This window comes from Micromys minutus (genome assembly GCF_963924665.1).
Source record: "Micromys minutus genome assembly, chromosome: 3".
Taxonomy (NCBI): domain Eukaryota; kingdom Metazoa; phylum Chordata; class Mammalia; order Rodentia; family Muridae; genus Micromys; species Micromys minutus.
Genome location: NC_137972.1, coordinates 24,485,741 through 24,512,253, shown reverse-complemented (window position 1 = coordinate 24,512,253; position 26,513 = coordinate 24,485,741). Strand labels below are relative to the sequence as shown.

The following is a 26,513-nucleotide window of genomic DNA, read 5'->3' as shown; positions in this document are numbered from 1 at the left end:
TCCAGTGGGGGCCAAACAGACACCACAAACGCAATAACAATTAATAAATGGTTCTTCTGCTGCAGTTTTTTTTTTTTCCATGTACAGACATAGGGCTGTTGGGACTTCTCAGGGAGATAATTTTTTTTTATTTATAGTTTGTATTCAGTTCTCAGAATGGTTAATAAAAGGAGAGAAAGAACCTTAAAAGTTGTCCTCCACAGGAGTACCACCATATGCACACACAACCCCCTCAACATACACAATAATAATAGTAAACAAACACAATTTTTAAAATGAAAATGTACAGATAGACTTTACCAGAAGTTAATAAGGTCTAAGCATTTTAATGCCCGAGGACTGCTCTATACCATAATAACCTTCACAAGGTCAAGCAAGCACATGACTGAGCGGATCTGAGAGACTGTATTATGAGAGCTGGCGAGGTGTTGGCTGTTGGCCTCTGGAATACCTGGAAGAATTTAGCACACTGAATTTCTATATGTGGAGGTTGGTTTCACACTTACTGTGTAGCTCTAAATGACTTTGACCTTGTCATTCTCCCGCCTCTATCATGCAGCTACTGGGATTACAGGAATGCACCACCTTACCTGACTCTTCAATTTTGACATTCTTGATGGGGGCTGAGGGGAGCAGGTATTTTTTTTAGACAAAGTCTCACGGTGTAGTTCAAGGCTGGGTCTTGCAATGTAGACCAGGATGGCCTTGAACTCACAGTGTTGAGATTACAGGAGTGTACAACAACTATTCCCGGCCCAATTTCTAGATTCTTCATGGCAGTCACTCTTTAGTGGGTCATCAGTGCTTGCTGTCAAGATGGAATACATACAAGGAGTCATTTCATCCATCCCCAACTCCCAGAAGTCATTCCAACCCTACAGCCCAAAGGATGTGGGGTGGTATTCTTTGGTAATGGCAGTTTTGAAGAGTAAACGTGAAAAGCGTGAATTGAGGTTGTTTTCTTCTTAAAATCTTTAAACAGGGTGGAAGTCCCTGAAACAAAGAAGATTATATTTATCCTCAGTAATAATTAACACTATGATTACCATAAACAAGTAAAATAGCATCTATTGGAATTTGACAGAGCTACCCTTTAGACCAAGAATCCAAATGAGGCACCTTTTCTTCCGTAGTGTGACTGACCTCTGCCACTGTGGGAAACAGGACTCCCTGGAACACTGAGGCTGGGGTAAGTGTAACAGGAATAGCAACAATAAAGATATAATGGAATCATCCTGTGTCCCAGACACATCCTAACCAAGTGACCCATTTCCTGCCCCTACTTGCTTCCCACTAAAGAAATCTTTCTTGTGGAGAAGTTTTTGGTGACCGTGGTACAGAGTTTTGAGATTAGGTCTAGATTTATAGACCAGACTGCCCTTGAACTCGGGGATTCTCTTGATTCTGCCTCCTGAGCTGGGGTTGCAAGTCATACCAGAAGAGGGCATCGGATCCCATTACAGATGGTTGTGAGCCACCACGTGGTTGCTGGGAATTGAACTCAGAACCTCTGGAAGAGCCGTCAGTGCTCTTAACCTCTGGGTCATCTCTCCAGCCCCTTGTTTTCTCTTTTTTTAAAACAGAAGTTAACTAGTTAAATAACTAAATATAAGAATAAATGTGCCCTCCCAAAAAAAGTGATGAGAGTATGTGGGAAACCCTCAGAAGAGAAGCATGGAGGGTTCTTGTCTGTGTATCAAAACTCTGTCTCTTAAACAACATAAAAGAAAAGAAGGAGGTTGTGGAGAGATTGGGGAATCAGGGATGTGGGGGAAGGGAGTGTGGGAGTGTGCACCTTAGTCCCAGTGCTTGGGAGGAGAGGCAGACAGATCTCTGTGAATTCCAGCTAGCCAAGGTTATATAGTGAAACCCTGTTTCAGAAACAAAGCAAACAAGCACACAAACTTATGAGAGGGTCTGTAGCCCTGGGGTTAAGGACACGGTGGTGGTTTGAATGACATATTCACCATGGGTTGTGTATTGGAACACTTGGTGTCTGGTTGGTGGCTTGAAAGTGGTGGAACTTTTAGGACATGAAGTCCTGCTGGAGGAAGTATATCACTAGGGGCAGGGTGGAGAGTTTATAGCACTCCCTCCCTCCCCTCAAGTCCCTGTTAGCTGCCCCTTGGCTCCTTTGTAGTGCTGAGATATAATCTACTTGCCGCCATGCCTTCCCCGACATTATGTATGAACCTACCTTAGGATCTGTAAATCAAAATCAAACCTTCCTTCTATCACTGCTCTTGGTCTTGATGCTTTATCTAGGCAGCTGTGATACAAAGTATCACTGATCCAAGAAACGGATACAAATGCTGACTGCTCTTGTAGAAGACCCAGAGCACAGTTCCCAGCACCCACCCGAGGCACGACCATCTCTAGCTCCAGGGGATCCTCGGCAGGCACCTGCACATCTATTCATAAACACACAGAGACGCTTTGAAAGAGGAGGAGAAGGAACTACAGAGCCAGGCATGGTAGAGCAAGACGATACATAATCCTAGAATGTGGGGGACAAGAGTATCCTCAACTACATAGTAAGTTCAAGGACAGCCTAGACTTCGTAAGACCCTGCATCAAAACGGAAACAAATGAACAGCCAAAGACACTTACTAAAACGATGCAGTAGAGTTCCAGTACATACAGCCTCACCCACAGATGGGGGTACCTTGGCCAATGAGCTTCATTCGAAGGGGAGTAGTTGACAAAATTCCTCCAGCAGTAACAATACTCTGAAGAAGCACAGAATTTGGTTTATTTAACAAATGCAACGGTAAATGACCTGGGCACAGTGGCTTATGCCTGCAGCCCAAGTTTCTCAGAAGGTTGAAGCAGGGAAATTGCAAATTCAAGGCCAGCCCGAGGTACATGACAAACCCGGGGTAGCCACTTAACTAACCACTTTGCCTCAAATAAAAAGTAAAGAGAGCAAAGGCGTAGCTCTAGTGGAGAGCTTGCCTTTCGGGTGTACTCAGCATGGACAAGGCTTTGGCTTCAGTTCCCAGAAGCAACAACCGCAGAGCCTGCGTAAAGGCGCTCCTACTTGCTACTAGAGGTGGTCTCGCTCCATAAAAAGAAATTAAGGTGACTGGGAGGCAGAGGTACTGAGAGTGGACAGAATTGCTACTGTTCATCCTTCCCTTTCTGGTGAGGTCCTTCCCCCCCTCACTTTATGCTGGACTTTAGCCTCTGGGATTCTGTCGCAGTGTCACCAGCCTGTTGCCTGCCCCTTTACCATCACCACTCTCTAAGGGGCATTCTGCTTTTACCTTGCTCTGTCATGATCTGAATGGTCACACCGCTGTTAATAAGGTCCCTGAGTCCTTGCCGGTTCCGCTGATCCGTGTGGTAATAAAGCCGAGCTACATAAATAAAGAGCGTTACATGGGGGTGTCGGCTCAAAAATTCAGTGATGGCCCTGGAGCACTCCCAGCAGGGACTCCAGGACAGGAACCAGGTAACAGAGCATCTGGTGTTTGGACTAAAGTATCTTTCAGTAGTAAATTTTTCTATGAAATTGATTTCAGCGTGTTTGTTGGTGTTTTGGCTTGTGTGTCGCCAGATACTGTGCCTTCTGCCCCAGTTGATCTCATACAGCAGACAGGTCTCTTTCCGAAGTTCCCGAGGGTCAAAGAAGACTTCAAAGTCCTGGGGCTCAATTCTCCTTCTGAAACATAAGAAGACTCCCATGCAGTCCAGGAAACTTAAAAACCTTTCCCCCCATGCCTTGTTCTTTTCCTTACATATTCCGGGCTGAACTTGATTTTATCCTATGTTTATTTTCATGTTAGTGTGTGTTTCTGACGGACTCATATGTTTGCATGTACATGTACACATGCACTTGCTCATGTGTACACATATGGAAGTTAGAGGTCAATGTTGGGTATCTTCTCTAAACAGTCAGTGAACCTCACTGGCCAGTGCGGCTCCTGGAGCCATGTGACTCTGCCTCTAGAGTGCAGAGGTTATATGAACAGACCCTGGCCTGACTCATAGGCAGGTGCTGGCAATTCAAAATCCAGTACCCGTGCTTCAACAGTAAGCATTGTACCCAGTGGGCCCTCTTCTTGGCCAGACTGTAAACATTTGATACTCCTGCTTCCGCCCAAAGGACTGGGATTACCAGTGTGTGGGAACCTGGAGCTTCGTGTACTGAACTACCTCTCCTCCCTTCTCTTTTAAACGTTTATCTTTCAAATTGCCAGGCATGGTAGCACACATGATCTCAGCACTGAGGAGACAGAGACAGGGGGATGACACATTTGAGAACAGCCTCGGTTCGCTTTTCTGAGTGAGGATCCTCTTTGCAGCTCAAAGCCATGAATGTTTTTAGTCCTAATTGTCTCCCTGGTCCCCGAACTATCACATTATCCACAGAGAATCCTGTCTAGTGGGCATGGTGGTACACACAGCGCTAGGAAGCTAAAACGGTGGGGCTCAAATTCCAAGAGAATCTGTTCTACAGTGTGAGACCCTGACTCAAAACAACCGAACAAAGTGGAAGACAAATGTAGAGGGAACAGCCTGGGAGAAGCTGGAGGGGGGGAGAAGCTGGAGGGAGATGCTGGAGGCGGGGAGAAACTGGAGGGGAGAAGCTGGAAGGAGATGCTGGAGGGGGGAGAAGCTGGAGGGGAGAAGCTGGAAGGAGATGCTGGAGGGGGGAGAAGCTGGAGGGGAGAAGCTGGAAGGAGATGCTGGGGGGGGGGAGAACCTGGAGGGGAGGAGCCAGGTGGATTTGATCAAAACATATTATGCATGTACAGAGTTCTCAAGCAGCAGCATTTTTCAGAACTAAACAAAGAAGTAAATCCTATATTCACTTCCCAGCACCCATGTGGCAGCTCAAAAGCATGTATATAACGCCAATGTTAAAGGATCTCACACCCACTGCAGACCTCTGGAGGTACTACACACACGTACACATACAACCACACAGATACAGACGCATCCACATTAATAATAAAAATAAATATTTACAGAGACCTGCCTTTCATTCCCTCACTGAGGAGGCAGAAGTAGATGGATTTCGGGGAATTCAAGAGATCAGCCTGGTCTACATATATACAGGGCTACAAGAAGGAGGAGGAAGAGAAGGAGGAGGGGAAGGAGAAAGAGGAGAGGGAAGAGTTAATGCAGTTAGCCAATCACCTGGTGAGGAATCGCTCCCTTAGGAAGGCAGAACTACATTAAACTATGCCAAAGGAATAGGAGCAATTATTACTCTAACAAGATTATGTGATTTTCCCTCTGTAATTTCTGCCCCTGTGCAGTTGCCCCAGAGGTGTCAGGAGGTTCTGTTGGCTCTGTCTGCCTTTCTGTGTCCTTGGGCTGCTTTGTTCCATAGCATAGCAAAGAGCAAGCAGGGAGTTTGCTCTGCAGTGTAGACTGGCACCTCCAGCACCAGAGAAGATGCCTAAGGTGCAGGGGGATGAGAGGATGGGTGTTTCCGTCCCTCTCTCTAACTGCCTCTGGATAGCTTTTGTTCTGGGTGGCCAGGTTGAGAGCTGGCAGGAAAGGGTGAGCGCATTGTCAGTGTAAGGTATTTATCGGGTAGCTGGTTTTCAGGTGTTATGGGAAACATAACAAGGACCCATGTGGAACTGGGTTTTCCGTGGCAGAGTTTTGGGGATTTTCAGAACTATGGTGCATGTCAAAGAATTAAAAGTATTCCAGAACAGGGAGCAGGGTACTTCTTTAATCCTAACGGTAGAAGCTGGAGAAGCTTTGACTTAGAGGATAGCCGGGTCTACAGGATTCCAGGACAGCCAGAGCTACACAGAAAGCCCTGTCTTGTAAAGCCAAAAATGTAAGAATAATAAATATTAATTAATTTTATTAATTAATATTTTATAGCCATTACATATTAATATTAATGCAATTAATCAATTGCAAACACTATTGTTAATTATATATTTACATGCAATATTTATATTAATAATTTTATATTATCATTATTGATAGCTCCTGGAAGTTCTGAAAATGGAACATGGGAATGACCATCTTCCCCAAACACACAGCTGCACAGGAGGCTTGTCACACATAGGTCACACACCCGGGAAGGAACCCATTTCTAGTAAAGGGGGAAGGGCAGAGTTTACTGCTCCTCTGCTCCTTCCTTGATTTCGAAGGCTCTCCAGTCACTGCATTTTGTTTATAGTACTAATAAAATTATTATAAATGCATTTAATCCTGACTCGGGAGAACTTTGGCTTCCTTCTCTTCTGCCTGTTCTTTCAGATGTGATCAGAGCCTAAGTATGGTAGGCTTGGCTCTTTCTCTCCAGCTCCCCACACAACTTGTGGCTGCTTGTCCATCCTATGGCTGGCCTCCAGGTTGACTTAACTCAAATTCCATATTGGGATGGGTTGTATATGCTTGGCCCAGGGAGTGGCATTATTAGGAGGCGTGGCCTTGCTGCAGTAGGTGTGTCAATGTAGCGTGGGCTTAAGACTCTTCCTAGCTGCCTGGAAGTGAGTCTTCTCTTAGCAGTCTTCAGATGAAGATGTAGAACTCTCAGCTCCTCCTGCACCATGCCTGCCTGGATGCTGCCATGTTCCCAGCTTGATGATGATAAACTGAACCTCTGATCCTGTAAGCCAGCCTAATTAAATGTTTTCCTTTATAAGACTTGCCTTGGTCACAGCAGTAAAACCCTAAGATACATATCTTTTCTCTTTCTCTTCTCTGTCTTCCCTTCTGGGCAGCTGCAGAGATTTATAACTTGTCTGTCCTGAAGTTTTTCTTATAAAATCTCATGAAATTGCACTTGAATGTTTTTTTTTTTTTTTTTTTTGGTTCTGGACCCATCTTAAATCCTTTTATTAACAAGACTAAGAACCTCAAGAGGAGACTTAGACACCCCCCCCCCATTACCATGTGGTAACTCTGGAAGGACCCTCCAAGATTTCCACTAATGTCGTAAAGTTGTCCTGTCCCAGAACTATGGAGTTTGATGGATTAGGTCTATGTTCTTGTTTTGACGTGTGTTGTTGCCTACAAGCTGAACAGTAAATACTTCCATCGTGGCTTCAGATGTGCTGGGGTCCGGGGGCCTGTTACAGTAACAGTAATTTAAATAGAAACAAAAAGTCATAGGAGCTGAACCCAATCACAGGAATCATGGAAATTAAACTGAGGAAACAAAAGGAGATGAGGAATGGTAGGTAACCTAGTGAAACACACAGTCACACACACACACCTGTGGGTCCCGCCTCCTCACCCCAGCTCCACTACGTTCTGAGCCATGAGGAGTCGGAACCCAGAGGACAGAACTTCAGATCCCAAGGATGTACCAGCAAAATGAAAACAAGTCGGCTAATACCAGCTAAGGAGAGCCTGGGAGCTGGACAGATGGGTCCACAGTTAAGAGCCGTGGCTGGTCCTGCAGAGAACCTGGGCTCAGTTCCCAGAACCCCACTGAGGCTAATAAGCATCTGTAACTCCAGGATCAGTCAGTCACCCTCTTCTGACCTCATGCAGCAATTGGCACACACAGTTGTTGCACACAGACTTACATGCGAGCAAAACATTCACACACTAATGACTGCTGGGAGTCATTTCTAAGTGATCTACCAAAAAACCGATTTTTCAGAGATGGCACAAATCAATCCTTTTCAGAAAGAGCCTTAAAGAAGAGGTGAGGGCTTCACAATACAGGGGGCAGGAAGCACAGGGTTATCAGGTTAGCCCTTACCCCTCAGAACTAACACAGGCATGCCAGACTGACTTGGCACAGAGATTCATATTCCCTGGAGAACAGCACATCAAAAAAAAAAAAAAAAAAGAAACACTTCAGGTTTGAAAGTCCCTACTGGAGCCTCTGGGGACCAGGAAAGAGCAAATGTGCCCACACGTGATAAATAGTGTGGGTTTCTTGAAAAATGGTCAGAGAAAACAGACTTAAGCCTTTAGACTCAGCTTGGCTTCTAGGGTAGCTTGACAGAAGATATAGATAGATAATAGATAGATAGATAGATAGATAGATAGATAGATAGATAGATAGATAGATAGATGATACATATACACATAGATACATACATGTATACATACCTACATACATACACGATAGATACATACTACATAGACAGATATACACATAGATGGCTCAGGACTTGGACTTATCATAAACCTTTGAAGAAGAACATGGCGGGGAGTGGGCAGAGTCTGGAGAGAGTCTCTGAACCAGGCACACAGTGGTTGGTGAAGCATCTGTACTTGGGCATTCATTCACACTAGAGTGAGATTTGTGTGGAAGTGACATGGGGAATCCTAACTCAAGGACCAGGCTCGGAGCCCTGCTTCTGAAACTTTTACCACCAACAACCCCTTTCACACAAGAAACTTCATGTTTGTTTCATTAAGTGGGGCCATAGTGTAGCTGGTTTCTAAGTTGCAAAACAAAATAGATTTAGCAGTGATAATATATCTGGTCACAGTTACAAGCATTCGTTTTCCGTAAAGAGAAAAAAGAAAAGGAAAAAAAAAAAAAACCCCAACAGATTCTTAAAATGCAAAATGGCAGATTAAAAAAAAAAGGAAGAAAGAAAGGGGTTAAAACATGCTTCTATTTATTTCTATGCAATTGTGTGTCACCAGGAAACAGTTTTCCACATGACAGAAGCACAATGACATACATGTTTCAGCATGTCTGACATACATGTCTCAGCATGTCTTATTCCCTAAAGATGCTGATAGAAAAAAAAAAAAGAAAAAAAAGAAAGAGAAAGGAGAGAGACTCGGGCCTCACTGCCCAGTGCCTGCTCAGGAGACTGTCAAAGACCGCTCTGACGTGGGGTATGTGACTCCTGGCTCAGCACACTTGATCATGTGTGTCAAAGTCAGATATCCAAAATAAGGGTCACATAGAAAGTGCTATTTTGAAAATGTTGTGGATCCAGGCATGGTGGCTGTGTGCCTTTTATCCCAGCACTCAGGAGGTAGAAGCAGTCAGATCTCTGTGAGTTTGGGGCCAGCCTGGTCTACAGAGAATGTTCCAGGACAGCCAGGTTTACATAGAGAGACCCTGTCTTGAAAAAATAAACAAAACTTTAAAAGTATGTAAAAAGTAAATATGCAAATAAAGTAATACAATCTGTGTGTGTGGTGTGTGTGTGTGTGTGTGTGTGAGAAAGAGAGAGAGAGAGAGAGAGAGAGAGAGAGAGAGAGAGAGATGTTTCAAATTCTCTAGTTTTCTTTTTATAATGGTCTAAGTCTTCTCAGTTCCCCTTACAGCTGCCTGAGTTCCTCTTGGAAAGAAAAGACGGCATTGAAAAGTCTCTCCAGATCCCACCGTTGGCCAGGAAATCAGAAGTCAAAGCAGAGGCCAGGGTGTCTCCGGTGTGACGCTGCTGAACTCTGTAGTTTCTGGGGCATTGGATTGAGGAACTGACAAGCATCTGGCCTTTAATCAGAAGTATGTCCTTAGACAAACCATACAAGGAAATTTTACAAGATCTGTGGGTACATATGGGTATAAAATATACAGTCCAACATTTACATCATGGGGAAATATATTTTAAAACAATTTTAGTATATATACACGTATGTAGACATACAAATATATATCCATATATATAACTTTACCATCTAATAAAGACAGAAGCAATTTTGCATGTTATAACCTGTAGTTCTTTTTTGTTTGTTTATTTTAACATTTTAAAAATCTAGTTATATGTGAGTTCTATCTGCAGGACAGAAGAGAACATCGTATCCCATCATAGATACTGCTGGGGATTGAACTCAGGACCTTTGGAAGAACAGCCAGTACTCTTAGCCACTGAACCATCTCTCCAGCCCCCTAGTCCTGTAATTCTTAAATGTGCATTTCTGTGTGATTGAATTGGGAGGCCCCGCGCCTATCTTACCTCAGAGTGGGGTCAACAGCTACAGGGCCTGTAAACCAAGACATGATTTTGTCAAATAACACACAAGTTCACGTCAAGCTGCCATGAAACCATGTTCTCGTCTCCCAAATCTACAAATCATATGAGAAAATGAATGTAGAAGCCAGCACGGTGGGCACAGCTTCTCATCCCAGAACACCAGTCACTGTGGCTTGAGGACACTCCAGTTCAAGTTCTGCCTAGGCTATACTTTTGATATCTGACCTCAAAAAAAAAAAAATCGTTTTAATCAATTTACTGGGTAAATTACTTCTCAAAGCATCCAAGAGGTACAGTTTGGAAATTATGAAATATAGATCATGCATACCTGTTCCTGAATCTCATTCTACACAAAACATGTTAGCTAGCAATGCGGATTATTCAGAGATGGTCAGATGCGCTTTCGCGTGCTGCCATTGGGCCCTGTTTTCTCCTCTAGTCTTTTAAAGTTTGTTTCGGGGTAAGGTACAAGCTGGACAGACCATTTTCAGGCTTAGTTTTCTAAAATGCAAGACCCTCAGTCCATACAGGCTGCATCTCCTTTCTACAGACGTAATGGTAGGGACGGTGAATAGTAAGTACTTCATATCCTTAAACCTTTTTCAGAATTTGATAGAATTTGGATTTACAGTTTTGCCTTTAAAACAAACCACTGTCTAACTTCCCAAATGTTTATATTCCCAGCCTATAGGCACAGAATAATTTACAGCGATTAACAATGAAGACAAGATGGGGTGCGGTTAAGATGGGGTGTCCCCCACAGTGTTAGCGGTCAGTAAGCTATTTGCTGTTCTTCCTCTTTTGTCATTACTCGTTGATAAACCGTCCCCTGTACCGCTTCTGTACATTCTCCAGCCTTCTCAGAGCCAGAGCTTTTAAGGATCCAAGTGGGATTTTCACAGCATCACCGTGGCTGCATCTTCCACGGACAGCTTTCCTTGTTCTGCAAGAACTTCCCAAAATATTGACCTTCTTCCTGCCACGTGTAAACCGTTGAAGCCCGGTGCTTTTGCTCCTGACAATTCTGACCCTTTTCTTGGAGCTTTTGGCATCTGATTTGTGATTACCAGAACTGCTGTCTCCTTGACACAAGCGTACAGAAGGTACGGTTGCATTCTTTCGCAGATGGCTTCATCATTGCCTGGGTTTATGTTTGTTTATTTGTGTCCAACCCCAAACCGATTAAATAGTAGGCAAATGTGTCCGGAGCACTATTTCATTCATATCTCTGTGCTTCGGATATTCACAAGGTCATCCTCGGCTACATAGTGTGTTCAAGGCCAGCCTGGGCTACTTGAGACCTTGTCTCAATAATAAATAATAGATAAATAAAATTTTCAAAAAGTCTCCAAAGATTTGAACTCTACCAAAAACAACAGCAACAATAGTGATGATGATGATGATAAAAGTTTTAGAAGTTGGATCCAATCCCACCTCATCTGAAATCATTTCCCTCCAAAGCATCTTCTCCACCCTGTCATTTTTTTTATATATATATACCATCTCTCAAATGCTCAGAGAGCAAGCATGCGCCACTCCGTCCATTGTATATGGTGCTGGGAATGGAACCCAGGAATCCTGCATGCTGGTCAAATCTATACCAACTGAGGTGTATTCCCCAGGCCACTTGTTTGTTTGAGGGTGAGATCTCACACTACAGCCTAAGCTGGGCTGAAACATTATATTGCCCAGGGTAGCTTCAGATTCCTTGTAAGCCTCCTGTTTCAGCCTCTGGACTATTTAGATAACAGGTGGGAATAACAACACCTGACTAAAACTAATCATCGGCTCATCAATCACCTGGCACATAGACCATTACTACTACTTCTGTTTTACCTTAATTCGTAGTTTCAAGTTTCAGTTTTGTTTCAGTGGAGGGTGGGGCTGGGCAGGACTGAGAAATTGAACATGCTAGGCAAGCCCTTCACCTTTAGGTAAAGATATACATTTACCACTAAGATATACCATTCCTCTTCTTACTTAAAGCTTTTTAAATTGTGTGTGTGTGTGTGTGTGTGTGTATGTGTGTGTGTGTGTAGTGCTGTATGTATGTATGTGTGTGTAATATATGTATGTTTATGTGTGTGTGATATGTGGGGTGTGTGTGATGTATGTGATGTGTATAAGATGTCTGTGTGTGTGTGATATGTATGTGTGTGGTGTGTATGTGTGTTGTGTTGTGTGTGTGTATGTATGTACGTATGCGTGTGTGATATGTGTATGTTCATGTCTGTGTGATGTGTTTGGTGTGTGTGTGTGTGTGTGTGTGTGTGTGATGCGTATGATGTGCATGAGATGTCTGTGTGTGTATGTACAGGTACTTTTGGAGTCTAGAGGAGGACATTGGAACCCTTGGAGCTGAAGTTACAGGCCATTGTGAACAGCCTTGTGTGGAACCTAGAAATCAACAAGAACACAGATCTCTTGACTGCTGAGCCATCCCTCTAGCTCTCCCACCTTTCCTAAGGAAGGGACCTAACTGGAAATAGCCTTAGAGTCCACAAAGACCTTCATCTTGTAATCCTTCTGCCTCATCCTCCCAAGTAGCTAGAATTACAGGTCTATGTCACCAGACCCAACTAACTTAAATTTTTTGTATTGCCATGAAACCAACATTGACTTAGTGTTACTTGTCAAAATCATTAGGAGCTATAAATACCTCCTCAGAATAGTAATTCATCTTATGAACAATATTAATTATTAATTATAATAGAAGTGTTGGAAAGCACCCAGGGCCCCAAGTGTAAGCAGGTCAGACCACGTGCATCTGATGTGCTCTTCAAGACCATGGACCCAAGCTAAGTGTGGAAGCAGGCACTCTAGGGGTTAAATGAAGCAGGAGGCTAACCTGGGGCCAGGATCTGGGGGCCAGCCTGGGGTAGCATGACAAAGTGTATAGAAAGAAGCAAAGTAAAGAGTTAAAAATCAACTAAGCGCCTTGCTAGGAGCTGGCGTCTCTTTACCTGTCTCGGAACTCATCTTGCTCTGTCTCTGGATCCCTTCCTCGGGAGCTTGTGCTGCAGAGGTGGCTTCTGCCAGCTGTGTGCCGGACTTTGTTTCCTCAGGTGTGCCCACAGCCACCTGCAGGGACACAGAGTGACTCATTTCTGAGCGTCGGTAGCAGCTTGATATCTGTACTATGTAAATGAAGAAGGAAGTGGCAGTTGGATTTTTGCCCTCCTTGCAGAAAACCCACGGAACCACCAATGCTGCACATTAGAACACTGATGGTATTATATTCCAAAGGTCTCTTAGGTGACATCTAAATTTAGAAAGCTTTATCCTTCCTTCAAGTTCAAGGAAGAGTGGGAAAGAAGCCAGTACAGTCAAAAAGGATGAAGCTGTTCCTATAACTAAGAAGTCCTCAGTGTGACCGGGTTGAGACTATTGGGGTTATGACTAAGAGGTCCTCAGTGTGACCGGGTGAGAATATTATGGGTTTTAACCTGTCACTCCCTCTCACTCCCTCTTATTTGCCCTTTGCTCCATGTGTCTATCAGAAAAAGGAGGGGCAGCTTAAGATGAAAAGGCAGGACCTTGGCCTTTGAGTCAGATAACTAGTATGCAGTTCTGGTGCTCTCTTCCTCTTGAAGGGAAGGTTAACTGTATGACCAAGTCTAATCCCTAATTTTAAAAACTGTTAATGTACTATACACCTCTAAAGCAACCCTCTGTTGCCAGGAGTTTGGGTCAAGTTCAGGCTACCAATTCCTGTGGGGCTCAGCATCATCCCTCAGAACTGAGATCATTCCCTCAAAGTCTAAGTCTCCAACTACGGTCTTATCCTAGTTTAGATTCTGTTGCTGTGATAAAGACCAAACACAACTTGGGGAGGAAAGGGATTGTTTGGCTTGCATTTCCATGTTACACTCTGTCAGTGAGGAAAGTCAGGGCAGGCTCTTAAGCAGGACCTGAAGGCAGGAACTGAAGCAGCAGCCATGGAGGAATGCTGCTTACGGGCTTGTTCTCCCTGGCTTGTTCAGCCTGCTTTGTATATGCCCTTTGTAACATACTACCTGCCCAAGGGTGGCACTTCCCACAGCGGGCAGAGCCCATTCACTTCAATCATCACGTGAGAAAATGCCTACAAGCTTGCCTATAAACCAATTCAACAGGGCATTTTCTGAACTGAGGTTTCCTCTCTCTGGCTTGAGGCTTTTTTTTTCTGTCCTAGCACAATCTTTTCTTCCTTAGGCCTGCCCACTCTATGGCATGAAGGCCAGTGAGGATGACTTCCACACAGACACCCTTGAAAGTCTTGGCTCCTGGTAAAACTAGGAAGCAAAAGCATTGTAAGTGCCCATTCTAAGTTGTAAGATATCATATGAAGACAGAGGTTGTCAAGGTTTCGTTGAGAGCTGTTTAAGCAGTTTCTTCCTCCTGGCCAAAAAAAAAAAAAAAAAAAGAAAGAAATCTGAGTTCTTCCTGGGTGGAGACCAAACATTCTTGTCTGACTCAAAGATTAGAACATTCCATACGATTGTCATGTCCTTAAGAGTTGATCCAATGGGGCCTGCCAATCACCTGTCAAGGAGAGCACTCCACAAGCAAGCTGACTCACTCGAAGGCATGTGGAGGAGGTAGGAGGAGTGACCATTGTCTTCATAAGCCCCCAGAAGCAGCTGTCCCCTGACACAGTGGCTTGCACTTCTTCAATGCTAAGCCTGTCTGAGTTCTAACTCGTAAAGCATAACTTCTTTTCCTTTCCTTTTTCTCTCCTTCCATCTCTCCCGCCAAAATTCTATGTATACCTTTATTGATTCTCTGGACATTCTCTCTCTCTCTCTCTCTCAAAAGTCAAAAAAGTCATGGTTCTCTCTCCTCCCCTCAGCCAGCTCCCTTCTCCTGGCATTTGCCATGATGCATGGCTTGGCCTGATCCAAGTAGCTTTCTTTCTAACTCTAAGTCCTCAGGGGCTGGGGAGTCAGCTCAGTAGTTAAGAGTGTTGGCTGTTCTTTCATAAGACTGGAACCCCAGCACCCAAGTCAGGTAGTTCACAATCACTTGCAACACCAGCTCTAGAGCCTTCGATGCCACCCTTTAGCCTCCGCAGGTACGGCACATTGGTGCACAGACATCCACATGTTTACACACAGCAGTAAAAATACATCTTTTCTTAATGGCTTTCAAGTATCCTGAATCTTAGGTAGTTAGTTTGGTTTTGGTGGGGACAGAGTCTCTTATGCCTTCTGTCCTGTACATAGGGAGTTATTTAACCTCAAAATCACCGAGCTCCTGCTTCTACCTCCAAGTTCTGGGATTAAAGCTGTTTGCTGTCACAGCCGTCTTATGAATCCTTTAGAAATTAGTGTATTGAGGAGACTAAGAACTCACAACAGGGAACCCTAACTCCTCCGAAACTCTCTCATCCTCTCTAAATGAGCCTCTGCCATACAGATGCATGTGTAACTTCATTTCCAGGGGGTTGCAATACCCTTTCCTAACCTCCATGGGCATAGGTTAGCACCAAATTCTCGCCAATCCTCCTGTCTCCGTCTTGAGTGTTGGGATAACCTATATGACGCTCTATACACAGGGAACATTTTTTTCTACTATTACTTGGTCATTGTAAATGATGTTCTAAGCATCATTCTTACATATCCATCTCTAGATAACTTTCCCCTTAGGGTAACGTCCTTGAGAAGGAGTTAAAAGGAAGTAAGACATTAGTGACTCTTTTAATGATAGCATTTCATATATCCCCGGTTAATCTCCAATTCTCTGTAACCATGGTGACCTAGAACTTCTGATCATTCAGTCCTCCACCTCTGGATCCCTGGCTTTACAGCTGTGTGCCACCATGCCTAGTTTATGTGGTCTTGAGAGTGGAACCAGGTCTCTCTGCATGGTAGGCAAGCACTCTATCCCTGGATATGGAGCTATATCCCTGGCCCTTAAAACGGGTGTTAGCAGGCTGGAGAGATGGCTCAGTGGTTAAGAGCACTGACGGCTCTTCCAGAGGTCCCGAGTTCAATTCTCAGCAACCACATGGTGGCTCACAACCATCTGTAATGGAATCTGATGCCCTCTCCTGGTGTGTCTGAAGACAGACAGCTACAGTGTACTCATAAAATAAATCAAATTTAGTAATAATAATAATGATAATAATAAAATGGGTGTTAGCCAGGGCCTAAGCAATAGCCTGGCTGAAGACAGCCTCAACACAGCAGACAACACTCCTGCCCTGCTTACCTGCCTTTACATTGTTCAGCTGCTATGGGCAGCTGGACCCAGAAAGCAAGGTTCTTTTTGATACTACAGAGTCAATCGTTTATTCCCTTTCCTTCCAGGTATAATGGGAAGAGAAGCCCTGGGTCCTGCCAAGGCTCAGTGCCCCAGTATAGGGGAATGTCAGGGCAGGGAGGGAGGGGGTACCCTTATAGAAGCAGGGGTTGTGGAGTGGGATAGGGGGTTTATAGAGGGGAAACCAGGAAAGGGGATAATATTTGAAATGTAAATAAAATATATCCAATTTTTAAAAAAGAAAAAAGGAAAGGGGCTGAAGAGATGGCTCAGTGGTTAAGAGCACTGACTATTCCTCCAGAAGTCCTGAGTTCAAATCCCAGAAACCACACGGTGGCTCACAACCATCTGTAATGAGATCTGATGCCCATTTCTGGTGTGTCTGAAGACAGTGACAGTGTACTTATATATAATAAATAAATAAATCTTTACCCCCCCAAAAGGGGGGAGGGAATCCAGGCATGCTCACCATCTTGGCCAGATCTGAGATCTGCTCTGGTTCCCGGGCTCAGGTAGGATGGTCGGGTTTTTAAACACAGTAGATTTTATTGAACATGTTATTGATAAGTAAAATAAGCCAAAGAAGAGGATGTGATACTTCAACAGTGGCAGATGGATGCCACTCAGGATAAATAATTTCTCATGGCTCATTCTGGAAAAGACAATTTTCCCTGGATTCATGCTTCTCCAGTGCCCTTGGGTGCTTTGCCCGTGCTTCCTGGAATCAGCTTTCTTTCCACTGCTTTAGTATAATCTCATGCTCTGTAGATAGACGATAGATAGATAGATAGACAGACAGATAGATAGACAAACACATTAGATTGTTTCATCTTACATGTATGAGTGTTTGCTTACATATGAATATGCATCGTGTTTTTCCTGGTGCTTGAGGAGGTCAGAAGTCATGAGATCCCCGGAAATTGGAATTATTGATGGTTGTGAACTCCATACGGTGCTGGGATCTTAACTCAGCCCTCTGTTAGAGCAGCCAGTGTTCTTAACTATTCAGCCCCACCTCTGCTTCTATCTTAATGTCAAGGGACTGGGACTGTAGCTCAGTTTAGGCAGAATGCTTGCCTAACAAGCACAAAGCTCTGGGCTTGATTCCTGACACATGGTGTCTCACATCAGAGGTACACGGGACTCTATCTCAAAACAAGCAAAACCCTGAAGTTTCAAACACTGGGAACAGATTGTTGGTCTAGAACAATATGGTCCAGACAAACTTATGCCTTGACTTATGCCTCCAAGCCTGGTCGGATGCTCCTTTCTGTATCAACGTAGCAGGGGGCAATGGCTGCATCCGGAGAGTGTAGTGTGTTGGTTGGGACTTACACAGTCACAACCTTGCAGAAACGAACAACCAAAGATACATAGATTCACCTGTTTCCAGAGTCCTCAGGAAATGACCCATGAGTAAAACTCATCTTTCCTAAGCAGATGACGCCTAAAAACTCAAATCTCCGCCATCCACCTTTCTGGGGAACTGTTTACTACAAGCCAGAGGGACTTGGAGACCGGGAATACTGTGATGGGTTGGTTGTTGTTTGGTTGTTGTTTGTGTGTGTGCTCGTGGTGGGGGAGGTTGACTTTTCTTTCTCACTTTGTTGTTGTTTGTTTATGAAATTTTTTTGGCGGTATTTTTTTCGAGATTAGTTCTCCATATGTTTCCATGCTGGTCTCAAACTCCAGGCAGCCCTCCCGAATCCTGCCTTCCTAGATGCCGCAACCAGTTTGATCATCTTTGTTTTAGCCTGCAGAGGGCAGAGACATCATACAACTAGCTGAACCCCAGCACCTAGATCCCTGAAAATCCTCTGATTCTTCTGTGTGTCCTGCCTTTGCTCGCTGGCTTTTCATTAGGGCTGAACCCTTTACATACACCTTCACATCTTCCTGCGTAAAAATCCTCCCCAAACGGACGCCAGTATCAGACCCAGTCTCTCTTCCTATTTCTTACCTGGGCTCTACCCGTGGTAGTTTCAATAATAGTCACCTTTCCACCATAGCTTATGACCATTATTTCTCCAGGAGTCAGGACAATTAACCATGCCGGAAGCTTTCCATCTTCTTCACTTTAAATACTTTTTGATTTATAAAAGAAAATAATTCTTTGAAAAAAAATTTAAGTCAGTCACGGTGGCATGTGTTATTAACCCCAGCACTAAGAAGACATAATCTCTCAGGCAAGAAGGTAGGGATGTGTAGTTAGTATAACAAAAGTTATATTTTATGCTGAGGGTCATCATACAAAGTTCATACTCTTAAGTTCCTAGCTATGGCCCTAAGCGTATCTCCCCTAGGCTGCTTACCTGTGTGAGGTACCTTAGCTGAAGGTCGGGTTCAGACTCTCTGAGTCAAGGCAAATAAATCAGACGGTAGTCTCTGATGTGGGTCAGGATGCCAGAGACTCTACAGACGGATGCAGGGCAGATCAAGGAGGCTTCTCTTCAGTGTCTCCAGCAGTCCTGAGAAAGTGCAGAACACTGTATTGCCTTTGCTCAGCTTAACTCTCAAGTGAGCATCGTTGACAGAGTTCAAGTCCTGTGTCTGGTTATCTTGAGTGGTGATGGCACTGGGTTCTGGTTATCACATGCACCCTTGGGTGTAGAGGTGTTCCCAACTATGCTATTTTCACATATCTAAGTGGCATGTCTTACTCTGGTCCTCACATGGGGGTATGTAGATCTCTTTGAGTTAGAGGCCAACCTGGTCTACATGGTGAGTTCCAAGACAGCCAGAGCTACCCACAGAGACCTTGTCTCAAAAATAAATAAATAAATAAATAACAGCAACAAATCTTTAATTTTAAAAAAAGTATGTGTACATGAATATGTGCCGGTACTCACGTGTGCAGCCAGCATACATGTAGATGGTCAGAGAACAAGTTTTAGGCATCGGTTGTTTCTTTCCATCTTGTGGGTCCGAGGGGACTGAACTCAGGTTATCAGGTGTGGTAGCGAGTGCCTTTACTCACTGAACATCGCATCTTACCAACCCTGTTCTTTTTTTTTTTTTTGTTTTGTTTTTTTTTGTTTTGTTTTGTTTTGGTTTTTTTTTTTTGTTTTTTTGTTTTTTTGTTTTTTTGATTTTTAAGACAGGGTCTCATCCTGTACATCAGGCTGGACTTGAACTCATGGCGGTTCCCCTGTCTCAGCCTCCCAAGTGGTTAGGATTACAGATGTGAGCCACTGTGCCTGGCTTATTACTTACCTTCTGAGAACTGAAAACGGTAGTCTGTCACTAACACAGTTTTTATTCGAGACAAGTGCAAAGTATTAAATTCTAACTTGTTTGGAATTTTTCATATGTAGACCAGGCTGGCCTGGAACTCACAGAGACCCGCCTGCCTCTGCCTCAAGTGTACTGGGACGGATGGTGCGCTCCGTCATGACTGGCCTAAAGCAACTGTTCTTAACACTGTTTGTCTGTGTTCTTTCTAGGAAGGACAGACTGTGCTGGCATGGGGCAAAGGAAGAAACCGAGGGGTGGCAAATTATTGTTCACGAAGAATTGTATCTGGAGTTGAGAATGTAGCTCAGTTTGTAGGATGCCTGCCTAGGGTGCACGGAGCTCTGGGCGCCGTCTGCGGCACCATATAAACTAGACATCGTGTTAGGCATCTGTAGAATCAGTAGTTGGCAGCTGGAGGGAAAAGGATCATAAATTCAACATTGTCTTTATCTATATATTGCTAGAACTCCAAAGCAAGCCTGGGGGAAACGAAACCCTGCCTCAGGAACAAAGCCAGGGCCATCAATATGGCTCAGCGGGTAACTCCACTTCCAGCCACACCCGGTGACATGAGTCCCAATCACACTCACCATGAAGCCCACAGAAGAGCTCGGCCCTCCTGCTTCTATGTCCCATTGCTAGAATTTCCAAGAAGACCCACTTGTTGGAAGGAGTCTGACCCTTAACAGTCCTCCGACTTCTATACACATTAAAAAAAAAAAAACAAACTTAAAAATTCAAACAAAGCATGTTTGCTTTTTAAATACAAGGAGAAAAGGACGTGAAAGCCCATGCTTAGAAGAGCTGAGTGACAAGGGGACATGGTAAAGTTACAGAGCCGGGACACGGGGCAGGAATTGCATCTAAGGATTTATGCTTGTTTCACATCACTGAGCTATAAGCCAGGTCCAAAATGGGATCCTCCCTGAAACCAGACAAGGTGACAAGATATTGTTGTGGGGTACCCGCCAGAGAAGACTGCTCTGGTGGATATGGGTTTGAGCCAATAGAAAAATATGTGTTTAAGCCAATAGAAAGTCTTTATTAGCCATCTGGCAAAAACACTGGGTGTTCAGGATCCCAGTGTAGACCCGAGCCTCTCTCAGGATAAGCTTTTAAGCACAAAACCATGCCCTGGGTTGACATACTTCAGTTAACAAGAACAGTCAGCCAGAAGCAGAATGACGGAATCCACAAAGCAAGGTTGGTACATTCAGGGTCGTTCCCAGAACTACGGACTTTGTTCTCATTTTGGCAGGTCCTGCTGCCCGTGTGCCAAGTTTAAAGGCCTGGAAGGTGCCTCCATCATAGAACTAGCTGTGCTAAGGTCGGGGACCTGTCACAACACCACCTGGAATCTAGGAGAGAATAAGGAGTTTTGGGGACATTTGAAGAAGCCAGAAAAGGAGGGCCGGGCTATCTGGCTAAACCCAGTAGAAGGTTTGCCAGATCAGACACAGGATATCAATTCTACCAGAGACTGCAGTCAAAGTCCTGCCCAGTGCTCTGGATTTCAAAGTAGAACAGTCCAATGCTGCTCCAGTCCAATGGGAGTTACTGGGACTCAGGAGTGTGGAGTGACGGCAGGGACTCTAAGAAGCTTAACCAAAGGAATCGAGGAGAGAATACTGTCACATGTAATATTTCAAATCTTTTTTTCCCCTCCTCTCCATTCCCAAAGCCACAAAAACAGTGATAAAATCAAAAGGACAAGGACGTTGACAACGGCAGCTGGTTTTAGCCACCTCGCCAGGGGCAGATCTTTCCAGTCACACAGTCCAGATTCCCTGCTCATAGACAAGGTATTCCCATGTGCTTGACAATGACAGAGAGAGTGCTCCACAGTGTTTTAAGCAGAGAAGGAAAATGGTCACGCAGTAAAGGCAGGTGACAGATACATGCAATTCTAGCAGTGGGACATAGGGACGGGAGGTCAAGCTCCTCTGTGGGCTTCAAGGTGAGTGCGAGTACAGCCTGGGCTATGTGAAACCCTGTCTCAAAAACTAATAAATAAAATGAGAAGAAAACTCCTGAGCAACCACTAGAGTCCCAACAGCTATGCCCCCTCCCCCACCCTTAAAAAGTAGGGGCTGGAGAAATGGTTCAGGAGCTAAGAGCACTGGCTGCTCTTGCAGAGGACCTAGGTTCAGTTCCCACCACCCACGTGGCAGCTCACAACTGTCTGTAACTCCAGTTCCAGGGGATTTGGCCTCTGTAGGTTCCTGCATGCACATGGTGCACAAACTCAGCCGTGCAAACACACCTAACATGAAATAAATATAAATAAATTTTTTAAAATAAAAAAAGTATGACCAGCAAGGTGGATAAGATGCATGGGTAAAGGCATTTGCCAGCAAGTCTGAAGATTTGAGCTTTATCCCAAGGACCCATGTAGTAGAAGGAGAGAACCCACAGGGGTCCACATCCACAGGGCCCAGGTCAGAGACGCCTGTCTGGAGTGAGTTCCCTTCTTCCACTGTGGATTCTGAGAACCAAACTCAGGTCACAAGGCTCAGTAGCAATCACCTCTTGCCCGTTGATTATCTTCCCAGCTTGTATTGTTGTGTGTTTTTTTTATTTTTTTCCAGATAGTTGTATGTAGCTCAGACTGGCCTAGAACTTCCCACCCTCTTCTCTACTTCCCAAGTGTTAATATCACAGGGTTTGTTGATAGAGGACTACTACCAGACCTGGCTCATGATGTCCTTGGAGCTTATATGAAGAATCCAGAAGCAGAGTAAACCAACCACGAGCAGTACTGGAAAAAAGAAAGACCCATTGTTGAGGTCTGAAAATCCAAAACTACCCAAGCAGGAATGAGAGTCCACTCAAAACAAGATCTTTGTTTGAATTAGGCAGCAAAAAAAAAAAAAAAAAAAAAAACTGACCAATCAGGGGCAACAGCACAGATTCGGGGTCTGACTGTGTCTAAGAACGTTTATTTTAATAAGTATTTAAGCAGATGGCAAACGTTTATTGTAAGCAGACCACTATAGGCCAATCGGGATCATAGAACACATTCTACCAGGGCTGAACTGCAACCCTGGGCCAGGATGCTGCTATCTTGAAGCTCCAAAACCACAGACTCTGCCACGTCTTCCCACCAATCAGGATTTAGGGATAGAGGACTTCCTTGTCCCACCAACTGGACTTAGGAAAAGAGAACATGTTTTCGTGGCACACCTATCCAGTTCCCATTGGTTGGTTATTCAGCTGTGACGTGGGGACTTGCCTAGCAATCATGTCTAACCTTGCCAAGCAGGATGCCAGTTACCCATGAAGGTCTTGGGAAGTTAAGCTTTGCTTGCCTCCTATTTAAAATGGAAGTTTTATTCAAGATAGCTTCAGGTCGGTTCCTTCTTAAATTCCCTCTCCTTGTGTTTGCACCTTATTCAAGTCTTGGATTGCCTATTTCAGAGTATAAAGGGTTGTATTGGGTTCTTAGGACCATGAGCTTGACTGAGTTGGGTATCAAGGCCAGATGAGGAGCAGAAGGAAAAGGAAGAACAGTAGTGCTTACACAGTAGTAAATATGGTGGTCAGCCAAGGGGACCAATCAAAGAGATTCTGGAACCACTTACCAGCCTGTCTCCCTTACTCCTCCCAGTCCAGAAGGTTTCCACTAAGGTGTCTTGGGCTAGCCCAGAGGTATAGAAACAACAATCTAACCCCTAAGGGAATTTACTTTTGATTTGGCATGGCAGCCTGTCAAGGGTAGGGACAGTGTGACTCTCTTCTGTGACTATATTTTCAGTCCTTAGGACCCAGGAAGGCTGAAAATGCCAGTGACAATGAAAACTCTGGACAATGAGGCATTTTTCAGAAGCATCTGATCAGCAGAAACTCCATTTGACCTGGGACAGGTGGATCCAAGTCTCATGATTTCATTGGTTCCCTGGTGCTTACATGGAATTTTAGTTTAAAAAGGAGATATGTTAGCATGCTGTTGTACTGGAATTCACATTGTAGAAAAACAGTAAACATGCATTTATAAACAACAGGATGGATGCCTGTGAGTTCCACCACAAACTCTAGTTCTAGGTTTAAAAGGCATGAACATCTTTTTGCTATTTTTGTTCGGAGAACAAGGTATATAGGTTGGACAGAGGTGTTCTAAGCTGATGAAAAGCGTCTTTTAGTTATACCTAGAAGACGATCAGAGAAAACTCAAAATCCTGAGCTGGTGACTGAGGAGTAGGCAGTCTGTGCTCCATCAAATCGTGAAGTTCCGAAATCTCGGGGCAATAACAGCGCAGAAGGGGAAAGAGATCTGAAGCATTCCTACCTCTACATAGGTTTCATCATTTTTGAGATTTTTAGAACATACTTAAGTTTTTCTGTTTTTAAACTTTGCATGGACTTGGGATATATATATTTTTTTTATGTACCAGAGACGTAAGTGATGATAATGATTGAGAACAGTCATTGCAAAGTATGTTTTTTTTTTCATGAAAAGTTGCATCTGAAAACTGTTTATCCGTTAACATGAAGCTGTGAGCAAGGTAAGCCTCCCCTCCCCCCATTTTAAATAAGAGACTTGGTAGCTTTAATTAATGAACAACTTCATGAGCTAACGAGGAGGCTGCAGGCTTGGGGGCAGGAGCTGATTACCGTTTCCTAACTGACAAAGCAACAGTTAGCTTAGCTGTCAATGTGACCAGAGACCCGAGAAGGATAAACTATACTCTAAATGGTCTATGTGTCAATTTAAATGATAGAGGTTAATCTATATTCCATCACCTAGGAATCATTCCAGGCTTCTGTGGTCTCCATGGCAATAGGGGCAGAGGCATCAGAGACATTGCCTTGAAGGGCATAGAAGGGACTGACATCATCACCCTGTCTAGGTGAAGTGGGGCAATCAGCTCTCTAGTGTCTGCTTGTCCACAGTTCAGGTCAGGCCCTAGCGGCAGACTAGATATCAGGGCAGTTATCCCCAGTGGTTAGTGTTGCCACAGTTCAGGTGGCATTCTTTGTTCCTTTGTACATTGTCTTGAGACCCTGGGAGTCATTACTACAATCTGGGAGTCTGTCTGTCATAGTAAGTTTAAAAACCTTAAATACCATATTCAGTAGATCTCTGACAGGTTTGAGGGTTAATATCTCTCAAGCATATCTGAGTCAAATAATACTTCTCTATTTTTAGTTACTTACTTTAAGTTTTTTTTTTAAAGATTTATTTTTATTTATATGAGTACACTGTGGCTGTCTTCAGACACACCAAAAAAGGGCATCAGATCTCATTACAGATGGTTGTGAGCCACCATGTAGTTGCTGGGATTTGAACTCAGGACCTCTGGAAGAGCAGTCATTGCTCTTAACTTCTGAACCATCTCTCTAGCTCTATTTGCTTTAAGTTATATCTTGAAACATATTTTTAAACCAGTGATTCCCAATTTTTTTAATGCTGTAATGCTTTAATATTCAATCTCTTCACCAGACTGCCCATGTTCATTGTTTTATTGCATCATAAAATAGAAAATTTTCAGTCTCTGGTGTTTAACTGTGACCCTAATTTCTAGTCTTTTATTTATTTATTCATAAAGATCATATATTAATAAAGACATTACAATAAAATTATCTGATAAACTTTAAAATGTTCTCTGGTTTTATAAATAAAAACATTTTAAAGCTGATTTTTAAAATGTCCAGTTTTTTGTAAAATTCTAAAATTTTCATTAAAGTAGATTAAAATTATGTGTTTTTTGAAAAACTAAAGGGTGAAGACATGGAGTGCAACCATAATTCTTAGAAGGCAAAGTCAAGTTTTAACAATGTGAACAACTTAGTGTTTTATAATGAGTGGGTTAGTTATTATGTTATTATTATAAGTGGGTTATTTTTATGTTACAAAGTTTAGTTGCCAGCAAGAGAAGTTCTTCTACAGGAATGCATAAAGGCACAGCTTTAAAACCTCCTATTTTTTTTTTTATAAACCTGGCTTTCAAGACAGAGCAGAAATTACATAAAAAGCTTATTCCAATTTAAAAGTATCTTTGGAGACCCGTTTCCTTAGTTGGCTCACGCCATGTGTTGCTGCCCAGAACGGCTCCAACCCTGAGTTACTAGTCTTAAGTTAACTTTTTAGTACAAATATTATAAACTCTTTAACCATACCCAATAACTTATAAGCCACTGATCTATAACCAATACATACAGAACATAGTGCACTCACACATTTAAGACCAGTTAGAAACAAACATGCAGTGGCCACATACATTTTAGACATTCAAAACAGATAAAACTTTTCTTACTTTCTCCTGATCTAATTTCAAAGGAGGAGCGCCTTGCTGCCTGCAGACTCCAACTCTCAAGGGCAAGTGGTTCTGTAGGAGTAGGTACAAGGCTTCCTGACCAGAGAAAGCGGAGGAACTGCCCTCCTTCCGGCTTGCTCTAAGAGAAGCTTGGGCGGATCAGGGGGCAGGAGGCGGGGCTTCACCAGCCGTGCTGGACTCAGCGCTGAAGGCACGGTGCCAGCCAGTGGATCAGTTTGTGTTGTTATCCCAATTCGTTCGCTTTTTTTATTATTATGGTTATTTTTTTTTAACGAAAATCCTTGAGATGGGTAAATACTAAGTCAAGAGCTGAACAGCCAGAAGATGAGCTTTGGCCCATTTTTCCGGATATGAAACGCAGAGCAACAATCGAACTAAACGAAACTACAGACACAAAGTGACAGACACGAGCAATCCGGCATGCCCAGAACCAGGGCCAAATGTTCTCTCGGTGGAAACCAGTGAAAAGGCAGGACGTCTCCTGCCCACCTCTGACCCTAGAAGCAATGCTACGATCGCCAGCCAGCAAGGCTCCAACCAGAAACCAGAAGACAGGCTCACCTCCGGGAGTCCAGATCACTGAAAAACAGTCCTGTTGCTAATTCAGTCTGGGGGCTCAAATGGGTTGGCATTACACCCAAATGTTAGGGTGTGAAAGTCAAAACAAACAAACAAACAAAAAAAACTCCAAGCCACCACAAGAGTCCTCCGAAGGAAACTTGCCTAACAATCATGTCTCAACTTGCCCAGCAAGATGTCAGTTATACATTGTTGTCTTGGGAACTTACATTTTATTTGACCCCTATTCAAAATGGAAGTTTTATTCAAAATGGCTTCAGTTTGGTTTCTTCTTACACCATTATCCTTTCAACAAGGCTTTTAC

The 26,513-nt window shown here is 43.7% G+C and overlaps 1 protein-coding gene across 2 annotated transcripts; it reads right to left on the bottom strand.

Moving 5' to 3' along the window:
* Positions 1–310: 310 nt before the first annotated feature.
* On the bottom strand, positions 311–25,732 carry LOC308418434 (C->U-editing enzyme APOBEC-1). Of its 2 annotated transcripts, XM_080913806.1 has the most exons (9): positions 25,610–25,732; positions 22,046–22,113; positions 19,946–20,055; positions 18,434–18,589; positions 12,842–12,959; positions 9,861–9,888; positions 3,267–3,664; positions 2,611–2,729; positions 311–993 (listed from the first exon to the last, which is right to left on the bottom strand). In XM_080913806.1, exons 5-9 carry the CDS (start codon positions 12,855–12,857, stop codon positions 865–867), a joined length of 690 nt encoding a protein of 229 aa, XP_080769932.1. In that variant the 5' UTR covers positions 12,858–12,959; positions 18,434–18,589; positions 19,946–20,055; positions 22,046–22,113; positions 25,610–25,732; the 3' UTR covers positions 311–864. The 2 variants fall into 2 exon arrangements, with proteins under 2 accessions (XP_080769932.1, XP_080769933.1); XM_080913807.1 differs by lacking the exon at positions 19,946–20,055.
* Positions 25,733–26,513: the final 781 nt, after the last annotated feature.

Excerpts from the sequence above, each read along its gene's own strand:
- LOC308418434 (XM_080913806.1), bottom strand. Across the intron at positions 3,665-9,860 it reads GCTGTTGACCCCACTCTGAG|AAGGAGAATTGAGCCCCAGG; the intron begins GTAAGATAGGCG and ends CTTATGTTTCAG. Across the intron at positions 2,730-3,266 it reads TCAGATCATGACAGAGCAAG|AGTATTGTTACTGCTGGAGG; the intron begins GTAAAAGCAGAA and ends GTGCTTCTTCAG.